Source organism: Salvia splendens, chromosome 12 (assembly GCF_004379255.2).
Source record: "Salvia splendens isolate huo1 chromosome 12, SspV2, whole genome shotgun sequence".
NCBI classification, from domain to species: Eukaryota; Viridiplantae; Streptophyta; class Magnoliopsida; order Lamiales; family Lamiaceae; genus Salvia; species Salvia splendens.
Window position 1 is genome coordinate 238,094 of NC_056043.1, and position 14,331 is coordinate 252,424.

A 14,331-nucleotide genomic window follows, 5' to 3' on the forward strand; every position below is an offset into this window, starting at 1 on the left:
AGTGAAATGTGTGAGTCTCTAGCCTCCAACGTTCAATCAATGCGGTGATGAGATGGTGGTCAATGTCCTTTGATTTACCACACCTCAATATACGCCGAACCCCATCTGGTCCACTATTTCCAAAACACGGTGATGTATGGGAACATCCCAAATGATTCATTCATATCGTCGGCAGCGGACGTCTTCTGATGGAATTTCTGCCCATATGTTATTAGAGACGTGTTGTCTCTGAAAATACAATACAGAAGGATCCGCAAGACCACATGCAAGCCGGCAACGAGAAGTTGAAGATGATGCCATAATTTACCTACACAACATTCATAATCCAAATTAAACAATAACCAAACCTAAACCATTTCAATAATTAGATACAATTTAATCCAATATCATAAAATGGAACACCAAAATCTCACCATACACCAATTCACCTACACAACCTAACAATTTCAATTTGGCCAAATTCTATTTGCCCAACCTAACAATTTCAATTTCAACCTAACAATATACACAAAATTAACAATTCAAACTAAACAATATACATCAACCAAAACCCACATACACCAAATCAATTTACTCAATTTTTAAGCTATAACAACCCTATTGTTTAGGTTTATAATCAAATTTATACACAAATTCACATAAACCCAAACAATCCAACATAATAATCAACAATAACGTCATTCAAACAATCCAAAATGCATAATATTTCAACTCAATTCACAGCCCATTACAAACCCTAGCTAACTATCCAACAATTACTCTAATAATGTAAAAGATAAGCCTACTAACCGAAAAAATATACAAATTTGGGGAAGAATAGCACCGATTGATGAATGTAGGGCGAAATCACGGAGAGGAGGGCGAATTCGGGACGAGAAGGCTCTGCTTTGGATAAAATCGCGAAGTGTGTGTGTGGTGTGAGTTTTTCGCGATTTGGGGGAAGCTTGCCTGCTATATCATTCTGTATAAACACGCCGCTCGTGTTGGCATTTTTCAATTGTAAAACGCCATCCGTGATGGCGTCTTTGTATAAACACGCCATTCCCTACGGCGTTTCTTATATAAAAACATGCCAATCCAAAAGGCGTTTTCAGATTATACACGCCAACCAAATTGGCGTGTTTTGACTTAACTGTATTTGGAGAAAATACGAGTAAAATACGACGGCATTGTAAAACGTCAACTCTATTGGCATCTTTACTTATAGACACGCCGGTACCATTGGCGTTTTTACTTATAGACACGCCAGTTTGGTTGGCGTTTTCCCCATATATGTAATAGATAAGAAAATGGGTACATTTCGTCATTTTAGTAGCAAACTCACCTAGAAACCCGATTTTCCCGAAGGAACAGATGGACTATTAAGCGTGTGGAGAATCTTTTTACTTGACAGGGGTGATCAGCATCCATGAGCCACTGATGTGAATCAAATTGTACATTCTTATTACCCTAACTTTACATGATTTATATAGTTTGATGCTTGCAAAAGTATGTTTTGTGGTGTAGGAAGATGAATAAATGGTGAAGCAAAGAAGGAAGCTCGGATGGTGAAAATCTGCGCAGGAAGCTATAAAAATTGGCCACCCGGCCGGGTGATTTCCGGAAGGCAGCGAGAGGACAGATTTATCGCCCGGTCGGGCGATTTTCATGGCTCGGAACGCCCGGTCGGGCGTTTCACCGCGAGGCCTCCAGAAACTTTGCCCGGTCGGGCGTTTTCAATCTCAAATGCAAAATAGGCAGTTTTCTCGGCAGTTGCTGGGGGGACTTGGAGTTTAAAAAGGGGGACGAAAATCAGAGGGAAAAAGGGGTGCGACAGATTGGAAGAAAATAGGATAAGAGAGGAAGAAGAAGAGAAGAGGAAGGAATGGAGATCCAATCTTCATCATCTCGGAGGAGATTTACTACCATCTACACATTGAGTTCTATGGTTCTTCTCTTTTGGTCGTGGATGTGTAACTAAACTCTTCCGTTGCTCCTAATTTGTGAAAGATGTGAATTACTTTAGAGCATGCGCAGCGGTGGCGTCCGTCGCCACCGCCGTCCGCGCCGCTGGCACGGACGCCATCCGCCGCCGCCGCTGCGCTCGCGCCGCTGGTACGGCGCTGCTCGATGTATCGAGCACGTCCGTGCCAGCGGACGCACACGTGGCGGTCTCCCATTCGTCAACGGCTTGACCGTTGTGTTTAAAAAATTTTATTTTTTTTTTAAAAAATCGGTTTTTTATTAAAAAAACCGATTAAAAAAAAATTCACTTCCCCAAAAAAATATATCCGTTTATAACCGTTTTTTACACCTTTTTAATTTTTTTATCATTTTTTTACCCCAAAAATACACACTTTCATCTATAAATACCCCCAATTTCACCCCAAAAATTCACATCAAACTACACAACTCTCATCATCATTCTCCAATATCCATTCTCATCTTCATTCTCTCATATCCATTTTCATCTTCATTCTCTCATACCCTACAACATCACTATGTCCGGCCAAGACGATAACCCTTCGGGCTCCCACGGTTGGAACCCCGAATGGTTCGGTTCACAACCGTTTCCTAGTCCGGAAACGGAATATTCGGCCCCTCCTCAAACCCAAGATTCGGCCCTTCCGGGTGGCTACCGTCCATACCCAATCGACGACCAAGGTGCCTCCGAACGGCGCTACGGGTGGACACCGGAGCCTAGGCATCGCGCCCCTTCCCAAATGCCGATTCCTCCATCTCGCGCCGGTGTCCGCACACCGTACTCACCGGCGGAGATGGAAAGATTGTTCAAGGCGTACTTGGAAATCTCCGAAGATGCGGTGGTTGGAACGAACCAATCCGACGATCACTTTTGGTGGCGCGTCTCTAGCCGGTACAATGCAAACCGGCCGCCCGGAACGATCGAGCGCAACGAGAGTATGGTGCGCAACTGCATCGGCCGAGCCAACGAAGAAATTGGCAAGTTCAACGGCTATTTCATCCAGGAGTCCCGGAATGCCGGGAGCGGCCGAAGCGAGGTCGACATCATCACCGCCGCGCTGAGCACCTACCAATCCATGAACGGTAAGTCGTTCAAATATCTTAACGTTTGGCAGGAGACGCGGACGCACCCGAAGTATAAGGGAGGCATAACATCCTCCTCTAGCGGCTCCTCCAAACGATCATGGTCAGTAGCCCTATCCGACTCCGGCTCGGAAGAAGTGGCTAGCCAACTCGCCGGAGCTAACTTGGGTAGCCCCGACGCCGAACCGAGTGGTTCCCAACGCCGCCCCCAAGGAAGGAAGAAGGCGGCGGCCAACCGTCGTCGCGGCTCGACTCCCGAAGCCACTCCCGAAGCCGCTCCCGCTCCCTATGTGCCACCTCCACCCCTGAACAACTCGTTGTGGATGCTCTTAAGCCAACTCAATATGGCCGATAGGTCATCTATGACCCCCACACAACTTGAAACACACGAGACCATGATAAAAGGTCTCCAAAAATAATTGGGGTTGTTGCCGCCGGATGAGTAGTCTTCCTCGGGTAATATTAGCCAATAATTATGTAATTTTTAATTTTTAGTATTTTAATTATGTAATTTTTAATTTTTAGGATTTTAATTATGGCTTTTTTATTTTATTTGTATTTTGTAATATTTATTGTGATTTTTTATGAATTTTAGTATTATGGAAATGTTTATGTTTAATTGAATATTAAATTAATTGTGCTCGTCCTTGCGGAAAAGCACAGTTGTGAGTGTTGTGCTCTTGCCAGAGAGCAGGCATGAATAGTACCGCCCAGGCCCACAACCGTGCCGCTGGCAAGAGCACGGTTGTGGATGCTCTTAGGATTCTATAGATTAATATTATTCTATGATCTTTTCTACGGTGCTTTTTACGTTGAATTATAATTCTTGCCTGATTTATGATTCAATCTGGTCTTTTAGCCAATGTCTCTTTAACTTGGTTAAAAGGTGGAAACGTAGATAAAGAGTTTGAGATTTGTATCGTGTTCAGCATATGAATCTTGGATAAGTTGATTTACATGTCGTTACAATAATTGTTGAACATTTACTATGCGTTTGTAGGAATGTTCAATTGATTTTGTAAATGAATTATGTAAGTTGGAACTTAGAAGTTGGGTTAGAGCTTACTATGCGTCTGTAGGAGTGATAATCTGATGAGTATGAATTTGATCTTAGTGTTCAGCAAGGTTAAATTCAAGCATCTACGAACATGTTCAGTGTGAGTAGAATGAACGAGTTTATTACAACTTTCATTAGATTAATCTTTAATCCTTAGGTTAATTGGTCCATTAAGTTAATTCACATCTGGAGCATATTAGGAGCGACGTTTTCAATCTCTTGAGTTTCTCCATTTTCGCACTTTAGTTTGTAAATTTAGTTTATTAATCTTGTAAATTCTCGTTAAATAACCTACGCCTCCATGTGGTTCGACACTCGAAGTACTACAATCGACTCTGTACTCTTGCAGATAGATTGTAATAATAGAGCTATTTTATTAAACTTGTGTGTTCTAAATCCATTAATATAAAAGCTCGAAAATTACACATCAAGTTTTGGCGCCGTTGCCGGGTTCTTCGATGTATTTTTATGAATTGAGTATTTTGTTTTCTTTTTGTTGTTTTTTTTTCTTTTTGTAGGAGCAACGTGGAGATAGGATTCACATTCGAGCTTATGAGGAAGCACACCTACAAAGGAAAATACACCCACCCACCCACCCGAATTCACTTTGGATATCACGCCAAGTTTGGGGGAGTCTTCTTTCCCTTTACTTTATATGTTCTTCTTTGCATACATTGAGGACAATGTAGCATTCAAGTGTGGGGGGATTGTGAATGATTTTTATGTTTGATGCATGTTTTTTGGGTGTATTGTATGATAAAGGTGTTTTGAATCATGTAATTGATGGGTGCATGCTTTATCTTCGGCTTTCTGGTTAGGAAATCTTGCTTGATTTTACTTGATCTTTGAAGCTTATGATGGATGGAATTTGTGCATGAATTTATTTGAAAAAGCATGTTGTGATTACAGCCGATTTCTTGAGTGGAGGAGAGTATGAAAATTACATGTCTTGTGGAGATTATTTTGGGTTGATTTGCTTTGTCGAGTGAAGTGCTTGCGTTCATTTGTGTTAATGATTTGGGAGGATAAGGCACTAGGATGAACTCCATGGCCAAATGACCACATGCCTAGTCCATCTAATGATCCCCTAGCTACTTAAATAAGCCTTATTTTAGCCTCATCAATAAACCTTGCTACTATTTGGGTGCTAAATACAAGTTTGAGCTTTGTGGTTTGAGTTGGTGTGTTGGGTGGTGAATTGTAAGAGAGTAGACACTTTCTAGACTTGATGTAATGTGAAAAGAATGAAGTTCTTAGAAAAGAAAAAGACGACCTCCAAATTTGCAAAAGTCGAGGTCTTTACAAAAACAAAAAGAAAAAAAAAGTTTGATGAAATAAAGATAGAGCTTCTATTTGTGTAATATGTAATGTCTAGATTTGATCTCAAGTTTGGGGGAGTGCGAGTTGGTTGTAAAATATTGTTGTTTGATATTTGGAAGGAAGTGTAGGAGGGAAGAATTTGGCACTCAAATATGTAACCTTTGAGCTTACTATCCATACTTATCCTACCTCATCCCTAGCCTCATTACAACCTTGAACGAAGACCTTGGACCTTTTCGTTGACACAGTGTGGATGTTTTGTAAATAACTTGGTAGAGTTAATGAAGTTTGATTTGAAATCCGCGAGTCTATGTGGTAAGTAATGCTTGACGAGTCAATGATGACGGTTTGAGTTGTTTGATCACATGTTTGGACTTACTTTGAAATGCACCTTAACTTGAAGTTCTAGGTTGATAAGTGATGGTTCATGATAGTGGGAAATCTTGATTGGAAATGTTGGGAGTTTAGATCTTGTCATTCATGTCTCTATGTGATTCACTCTTATGAAAACTTTTGGAACAACTTTTGTGAGTTGAGCTTCAAAGTGTTGTGTTTTATATGATCTTGCTCGAGGACGAGCAAGCAAATAAGTTTGGGGGTATTTGATGTGAATCAAATTGTACATTCTTATTACCCTAACTTTACATGATTTATATAGTTTGATGCTTGCAAAAGTATGTTTTGTGGTGTAGGAAGAGGAATAAATGGTGAAACAAAGAAGGAAGCTCGGATGGTGAAAATCTGCGCAGGAAGCTATAAAAATTGGCCACCCGGCCGGGTGATTTCCGGAAGGCAGCGAGAGGACAGATTTATCACTCGGTCGGGCGATTTTCATGGCTCGGAACGCCCGGTCGGGCGTTTCACCGCGAGGCCTCCAGAAACTTCGCCCGGTCGGGCGATTTTCATCTCCATTTCGCCCGGTCGGGCGTTTTCAATCTCAAATGCAAAATAGGCAGTTTTCTCGGCAGTTGCTGGGGCGACTTGGAGTTTAAAAAGGGGGACGAAAATCAGAGGGAAAAAGGGGTGCGACAAATTGGAAGAAAATAGGAGAAGAGAGGAAGAAGAAGAAGAAGAAGAAGAAGAAGAGAAGATGAAGGAAGGGAGATCCAATCTTCATCATCTCGGAGGAGATTTACTACCATCTACACATTGAGTTCTATGGTTCATCTCTTTTGGTCGTGGATGTGTAACTAAACTCTTCTGTTGCTCCTAATTTGTGAAAGATGTGAATTACTTTAGGATTCTATGGATTAATATTATTCTATGATCTTTTCTACGGTGCTTTTTACGTTGAATTATAATTCTGGCCTGATTTATGATTCAATCTGGTCTTTTAGCCAATGTCTCTTTAACTTGGTTAAAAGGTGGAAACGTAGATAAAGAGTTTGAGATTTGTATCGTGTTCAGCATATGAATCTTGGATAAGTTGATTTACATGTCGTTACAATAATTGTTGGACATTTACTATGCGTTTGTAGGAATGTTCAATTGATTTTGTAAATGAATTATGTACGTTTGTAAATGATAATCTGATGAGTATGAATTTGATCTTAGTGTTCAGCAAGGTTAAATTCAAGCATCTACGAACATGTTCAGTGTGAGTAGAATGAACGAGTTTATTACAACTTTCATTAGATTAATCTTTAATCCTTAGGTTAATTGGTCCATTAAGTTAATTCACATCTGGAGCATATTAGGAGCGACGTTTTCAATCTCTTGAGTTTCTCCATTTTCGCACTTTAGTTTGTAAATTTAGTTTATTAATCTTGTAAATTCTAGTTAAATAACATACGCCTCCCTGTAGTTCGACACTCGAAGTACTACAATCGACTCTGTACTCTTGCAGATAGATTGTAGTATTAGAGCTATTTTATTAAACTTGTATGTTCTAAATCCATTAATATAAAAGCTAGAAAATTACACTTCACACGCCACCAACTCAATTCAACTCCACCTCAGAGAGCAGATTATATATAAAAATATAAAATAAGACCCTGAATGAGTGGGGAAGCAGCTCTGAATCAACAAACACTTCAAAGATGCAATCTTTCTCTGCATTTTTAGCGAAATTTATCTTCCTTGCTTTAATCTTACAGAGTATGCATGATAAGCTAAAGTTGTTTGTTTTTCTGTCCATTCTTTACCCAAATATTTTTGGGGGGTTTTATGATAAAGGTTGGATTGATATAAAGCAGGTGTTGTGAGATTCTCGTTCTGCCAAGAAGGGTTTTGCTATTCACCGTCAATCTTGGAAGAGCAACCACTCTATTGGAAGGCCACCAACCCAACTCTCTCACCCTCTCATCTTAAAGGTCAGCTTGATTGAGAAAAGGGTTTCTTTTTTGTCATTTTATTTTTTGTAATTATTACATTTGATGAATGTGATTGTGTGTGAGGAAAGGGAAATAGTATTTTCTGTATTGTGTTTGGTTGTGGGCTTGGAGATTTTGGACTAAATTGAAATGCTAATGACTTTGGTGTTTGATGCGCATCGTATTGGCTTTGTTGAAACAGAATGTTTGTTTTTCGTTTTATATTTTGTGGGACTTAATGAATATGTTGGTTAATATTTTTGATGCTTGTATGAGGGCAAATAATTATATCAAATGATCTTTTCACCAAAGTATATACTTCTGTATTGTGTTCCAGTGATTGAAGTTTGGTTGAATCAAAATACTATTGAATCTAGTGTTTGATAGGGAGACGAAAAGGAGAGGGAAAAAAAGAAGGAATTGGTGAGAGAAGTGTTGACTGATTTGTGTGTGTTGTTTCTAGACTTGCCGGGGTTCACACGTAGCGTATACAAAAGTGACCATGCTTTGATCACTCCTGAAAGTCATGTCTTTGGCCCTTTGCCCGAGTGGTATGTTGATATCGATTTTTCAGCCAAGTCATAGATGGTGTTGGCAGAGGTTTTGTAATCTTTTTATGCCGTTTTCCAGGAGTAACACATTGGGTGCTTATCTCATCACACCTTCAATGGGCTCACATTTTGCCATGTACTTGGTAAAGATGCAAGGTTAAATTCAACAGTAAATTATTCAGTCGATCTTTTGCTCGACAAAATCTGAAGAAAAAGAAATGCTGACGCTTTGTTTTCTGCAGAATTTTCAAAATCAGCACTCCCACTAAAGGATGTAGAGAGGTCTGGCTAAGAATTTTCCTAACCTCCTATAGCGATTCATGCTCAACTTGGAACTTTGCTTGACTTCTAATAAAAACTATGGCATAACGGTGCTTGCTTAATCAGGTTTGTGTTTGTCCTTCATGGTGTGGTGACTCTCACTGATGCATCGGGCGCTAAGCATAATCTAGAGGTATCAGAGCTAAACAACTATGAGCTATCGCTCTTTACATCTTGGATAAAGTTTCAAATGACTGTTTGTCTGCATAAGCCATGTAAATACAAACCTCGGCTGCTGCTTGTGTAAAAATCGCAGGTTGATTCATACGCTTACCTTCCTCCGAATCTGAAACACTCGTTGGACTCTAGTGCAGCTGCCACGCTTGTTGTACTTGAGAGAAGGTTTCCTCTTGATCTTTCTCCTATTCCATTCCCTGTTTATGACTTAGTTATGGTGTTTTATTATGCGTTTGGACTAACAGGAATAACTCATTTTTCATCAAAGGTTAACAGCCATAGTTTCTCGTTTATCCCAGGTACAACTACTTGGAGAATCATGCTAGTGAGCAGATCATTGGTTCAACAAGTGAGCAGCCCCTTCTTGAAACTCCTGGCGAGGTAACACTTAATCAGGAAAAGAAATTTGAAATCTAAGCTTGTTTTGGGACATATCAGAAAGGTAGTATTTATACGATGAATATTTACAACCAGAGATGTTTCACATTTCTGTCTACTCTCCCAGGTTTTTCAGCTTAGGAAGCTTCTTCCCACCTCTTTGGCTTACGATTTCAACATTCATGTAAGTTACAAATCAGGTTAGTATAATCCTCATATTTGGTGATACATGGCTCATTTGCTAAACTTGTGTTTTGGCAGATTATGGATTTCCAACCTGGTGAATTTCTCAACGTAAAGGTACACTTTCTTTAGCTTCAGAAATCATTGGACCATGTTGTTGCATAATAGGCGAAGAAGACAAATTCTGATCTTGTTCTGTTAAAACACATTCACTGATTCAAGAAATGCTAGATTTACAGCTGGTTTGACATTTTTGCAGGAAGTTCACTATAACCAGCACGGTCTACTACTTCTGGAGGGGCAAGGCATCTACCGCTTAGGTGATAGCTGGTACGAGCACGTCTGATTTTGATTAATATATTCAACTTTGTTCTTAAAAGACCACTGTCTACTTGTTTGTTTGTTATAACAGAAACATGGGTTGTGATTTGTGTGGAACAGGTATCCAGTTCAAGCTGGCGACACAATCTGGATGGCGCCATTCGTGCCTCAATGGTGAGTAACGAGCATATGATATTGCGTTGATGAGACAATATATTTTCAACGCGACTCTGACATGATGAGCGTTGTTCGTGTACAGGTATGCCGCGCTAGGCAAGTCCAAGACACGCTACTTATTGTACAAGGATGTCAACAGGAACCCACTGTAACGACAACCAACCCATACATCACGTTCCATTAGACCTGCGTCCTCTTGCACGCTCAAGAATCCTAGCTGGCAATCAACTGTGGAGGAAGTTAGCTGCATTTTTCGACTTGTGTTAAACTCTAATCTTATTATGTAATGTGCTTTCGACTTGTTTCATTTCATCAATACGCGTAGACCCTCGTAGTTTTCTATGGTGCATGCATTTAGGTGTATTGGTCCATCGGGCTAAAAGAAGAATTCATAACGGGTCAGGCTAACACTAAAAGCTGTTTGGAAAAATTAATCAAAAAGGTCCAAGAAACTTCTCAAGATTTCGCAGAAATTGCGACAAAAGCAAGGGTTACATATCATCACTTAATAGAGTCAAACATAAAGGATTTCTATAGGAGTCAAACAGTTCTAAAATTAAGGTTACAAATTACAGAATGGATATTCAGCTCCCAAAGGAGCAGGCAAGGATTCCTTCTAATCCTCCAACTATCTAATCTTTTTTAGGAAAGTAGGATCAATCTAGGCTGTGTTTAAATCTGTACACTTGTGTCTCCCCCTGCAAGTTTGATTTCTACTTTCTCTTCACTTCTCTTGTTTGTCACCCCTGTAGTTCAGCTGTGAGGAAGAACTTGAAATATGTAAAATTGGAGTTTTTCAGATTACCTCAACTCTTAGCCTGTTCCAACACACGGGAGTCCGGCTGGAGCTTCTTCAGTTCTGCATTCTAATTGAGGGAGCTCGGTAGTGTTTCTGTCATGCTCCACGCTTGGAACCTGTGTCCCGTGCTTGTCTGGAGTCGAAGCACAGATTTTCCTTTGGCTCACCTTTTCTTCAGATGAATTTTGTTCTTCTAGGATCTCAGAAATGTTTGCTGTCTGGCCTGGACTACTCTTGTTGTGGAGTTCAGTGTCTCCTTGTAGGAGTTCTTCTGGGGTTGCAGCGGGGTCGAGATCCCAGCAACCCTCGGGCAAGTTAGCACTTTCAACTTTGAGGGAGCAAGATGGGACCTGGTGTGAAAACCGTAGCATCTCTCTTCTTGGGATCCATCGGGTAGCATCCTTGTCTATGTTCCTTCGGTACACTGTTTTATATCCATCCAGCTTAATCAGAGGCGCTAAACAGACACCGTTATCTTCAGAATAATCATCAAGAACCTCGACCATTTCATACTGGTGTCTTACCTCATCTGGGGTTGTTCTGTTCCAATCCGGTGACCAGTTCCGGTATACAGCCCAAATATCTCCACTTCTTGGATATATTCTTACACAACCTCCCCTACCAGCCTTCTCCCTAGCAAGGAGATGAGAGAATATGTTGACTTGCTCTGCTGTTTCAGAGTGAAACACTCTAAAACTCCCACAAGATTTGGTAAAACCACAATCCAACCAATTTACGCTCCCAAATTCAGTGTCGGATTTTGAGCTCAAGTAGCTTATGTAAATCTTGAATGGTTTCAGTGAGATGATCTCCCGAATTATACAATACAAGCGAGGCATCCCATCTTCTTCATCATAGAGGGCCCATATCTGCTTCGGCTTAAAGCATTCTTCAGATCTATCAAGGTCAAAATCATGGAAGTCAGAATCTGGAACTGTTATCGAAACAGTTCTCTTAAGTTCCAATAGTTTATTAGCAGCAGCTGATTTGGCAGCTTCGGCAAGCGCCTTTCTTTTCTCAGCCTCTACCACAGCTGCTTCGGCAGCCAACTTCATCTCTTCAAGCTTCCTACCAATTTCTGTTCTTGCCTTATCAATCAACAACTGTCTCCCATCAATTGCAGGAACAGGAGCTGAACTCCGCCTTGTCAACGTTTGTGGTGCAAAGGGAAGCTTACCTGCAGGCTTTAATATTCCATTTGCAGTGGCTGTCTTAGGTTCTACATGAACATTTGCACAAACTTCTTCATGTCCATAGGGATACGAAATTCCTAATTCCACTTTTCTCTTCTTGGCAGGTCTCCCCCGTCTGGGTTTGGATGCATCGTACTGACCATTACAACCGTTAGATCCCACGTGACTCGTGGCCTTCACCGAATGATGCTTGGCGTTAGCTTTTGTCTGGCTTGCCCCTCCATTGGCTTGATAATAGACAAAAGAAGATGAAGACAGTCCACTACGATCTGAGAGGCCGACAGAGTTTCCAGCTGAGGTACCCTGAAATGATATATTAGAAGCATACTCAGATATATCTCCAGTATGATGTCCCGACACCACATTTGGTGCACCGTAACCAGTTGCAGTGGGTATATATGCAACCCCACGACCATGGCTTCCATGACCATAACCATTCTCAGACACATAAGAATAGTTATATTGGAAAGTACCATTTTGCGGGGCCAACCCAGTTTCAACGGCAACAAAGACACCACGACAATTTTTGCAAGAAAGCTGTTTGTTAACATATTTCCTAAGATACTCATACTGGACATGACAGGAGGAACAAACAGTCCAAAATGTATTGATTCTTCCATGGGCAGAAAACTTGGAAGGATCACTGTACCCAGCAAACAAACTTCTTCGTTGATCATAAGCACTTCTATTAGCACTATCAGATAAGAGGTTCCATGCTTCAGAAACTAGCTGGAAAGCCTCGTCAGCGCCAACAGTTTTGTTTTTATCAGGGTGTAGCATTACTGCCATTTTTTTGTACTGCTTCTTCAATTTGGATTTCTCAACAGATGGGTCCACTCCAAGAATTGAATAAAAGTCAAGTTCTCCGTTAGCCAGTGCATCAGAAGCTGCATAGACTCCAAACGTGGCCACCATCTGAGATATGCCATCCAGTTCCTTACACAATGTCTGAGCTCTCAAAGCATACTTCTGTGCTCCAACGAAATTTTTCTCCAAAAATTGCTTCTCGGCAAATGTTTTAGCTCTAATGGCTTCCTCTGTATTGGATCCCATCTCAAGTTCCAACTACAAAACCGGCCTAAATCCTCAACAAAAACTACAAATTACAAGCCGCATATGTCAGATGACAATCCTATGGCCATACGAAAACAGTGACTGCTTGCTGCCGAAAATGAAAAACAAATCATATAACATTTAAATTTCAGCTGTACACATAATAATATCACGATGATTAAACTTAAAAAAATCAAATCAACAATGTTCAACAACAAAAATTTAAAAATAAATAAATAAATAAAAGTCCTCCACTGCTCAAGCTAAACTAGATAACCCAGACGCATCAATCGTTGTGTCACTCAGCACCAATCAGGATAAATAAAAATCAGTCGTAAATTGAAATCATCCACTTCACGCAACAAACACAGCGAAGAACATGCAAAAGAAATCGCAGAAAATTGTTGGAACCAACAGAAACAAACAATTGAAGACACGCAAACATCACTTCAACGACGTTTTCACAAAATTCAGCCGAGTCAAACAATTTCAAGCTTAATTCAACCCAGCGCCAAAATCAAGCAAAACCTCCGAAAATTCAGCTCAATGTTCTTACTACAAAAGATCTAAGCTTAGAAACAGCGAAAGTTCAGCAAGAGACCACCATTTTAAGCCCAAAAAAAAAAACGAACCAAACAAATGGAGAAAATTACGAAATCTAATCGAGATTCAAAAAATCCATGGTTAAATTAATTACAGAATCTCCTGATCCTCCAAAATTAGCTTCGGATCTACACAAAAAACAGGTATTATTCGAATAAACATAAATCCACCGCAGCATTCCAAAACCACCACCAACTGAATTTCCAAAAAGAAATACAAATAAACCGAAAAGTAAAGCTGACTTAAGATCAAGCTCGGAGCTGGCGGCCAGCAGAAACTACCTCAGCAGAATATTCCGGCAGCCGACGGCAGAGATTCCTCCAAAAATCGGAGCACCAAAAATAATAATAAAAATAAAAATAAAATTTAATTATACTGTTGAGAGATTATTTAAACTAGAAGTAGAACAACTATACGCAGCAGTTAAAAAATTATGTTAATATATATATAAATAAATTGATTATATATAAAACTGAATAAAATTAAATGGAACCAAAATACTGTAATATGACTGCTGAATATGGTAAATTAACAAGTAATTACGATTATAATTATTGTAGTTTTCTGAAAGTAACAGTTATTAGTATTTAATTTTGGGGAGGCATCCTATGCATTATGACTTATGCGCACCAAACTAAATGTTTGAAAATATATATAGATACATCAATACTATTATGTGTGTTTTGTTTTGAAAATATTACATAATGGCTGATCACTTTTAAAGTAAAGGTTTATAAAACATGAATAGAGTCAACAAAGTGAATAAATTGCAAATATTAGCATTTTGTGGGGGTAACATGGAGTTGTGGGCCACAAAAATTATGGCTCATTTTTGCTCAAG

The 14,331-nt window shown here is 39.9% G+C and overlaps 2 protein-coding genes across 3 annotated transcripts; one reads left to right on the forward strand and one right to left on the reverse strand.

Moving 5' to 3' along the window:
• Positions 1-7,365: 7,365 nt before the first annotated feature.
• Positions 7,366-10,182, forward strand: LOC121758529 ((S)-ureidoglycine aminohydrolase-like). The gene is made up of 13 exons (XM_042153914.1): positions 7,366-7,519; positions 7,618-7,734; positions 8,198-8,285; positions 8,365-8,441; positions 8,528-8,567; positions 8,673-8,739; positions 8,863-8,948; positions 9,083-9,164; positions 9,289-9,345; positions 9,423-9,461; positions 9,604-9,674; positions 9,786-9,839; positions 9,925-10,182. The coding sequence occupies exons 1-13, from the start codon at positions 7,462-7,464 to the stop codon at positions 9,992-9,994; spliced, it is 906 nt and encodes a 301-aa protein (XP_042009848.1). The 5' UTR covers positions 7,366-7,461; the 3' UTR covers positions 9,995-10,182.
• Positions 10,183-10,304: 122 nt separating this feature from the next.
• LOC121758528 lies at positions 10,305-14,108 on the reverse strand. Of its 2 annotated transcripts, none has more exons than XM_042153913.1 (2): positions 13,772-14,108; positions 10,305-12,930 (listed from the first exon to the last, which is right to left on the reverse strand). In XM_042153913.1, the coding sequence occupies exon 2, from the start codon at positions 12,885-12,887 to the stop codon at positions 10,656-10,658; it is 2,232 nt and encodes a 743-aa protein (XP_042009847.1). In that variant the 5' UTR covers positions 12,888-12,930; positions 13,772-14,108; the 3' UTR covers positions 10,305-10,655. The 2 variants fall into 2 exon arrangements, with proteins under 2 accessions (XP_042009847.1, XP_042009846.1); XM_042153912.1 differs by having other exon boundaries at positions 10,305-12,996.
• Positions 14,109-14,331: the final 223 nt, after the last annotated feature.

Excerpts from the sequence above, each read along its gene's own strand:
- LOC121758528 (XM_042153913.1), bottom strand. The coding sequence starts at position 12,887 with ATGGGATCCAATACAGAGGAAGCCATTAGAGCTAAAACATTTGCCGAG.
- LOC121758529 (XM_042153914.1), top strand. The coding sequence starts at position 7,462 with ATGCAATCTTTCTCTGCATTTTTAGCGAAATTTATCTTCCTTGCTTTA. Across the intron at positions 8,568-8,672 it reads CCACTAAAGGATGTAGAGAG|GTTTGTGTTTGTCCTTCATG; the intron begins GTCTGGCTAAGA and ends TTGCTTAATCAG. Across the intron at positions 8,949-9,082 it reads CTTGTTGTACTTGAGAGAAG|GTACAACTACTTGGAGAATC; the intron begins GTTTCCTCTTGA and ends CGTTTATCCCAG.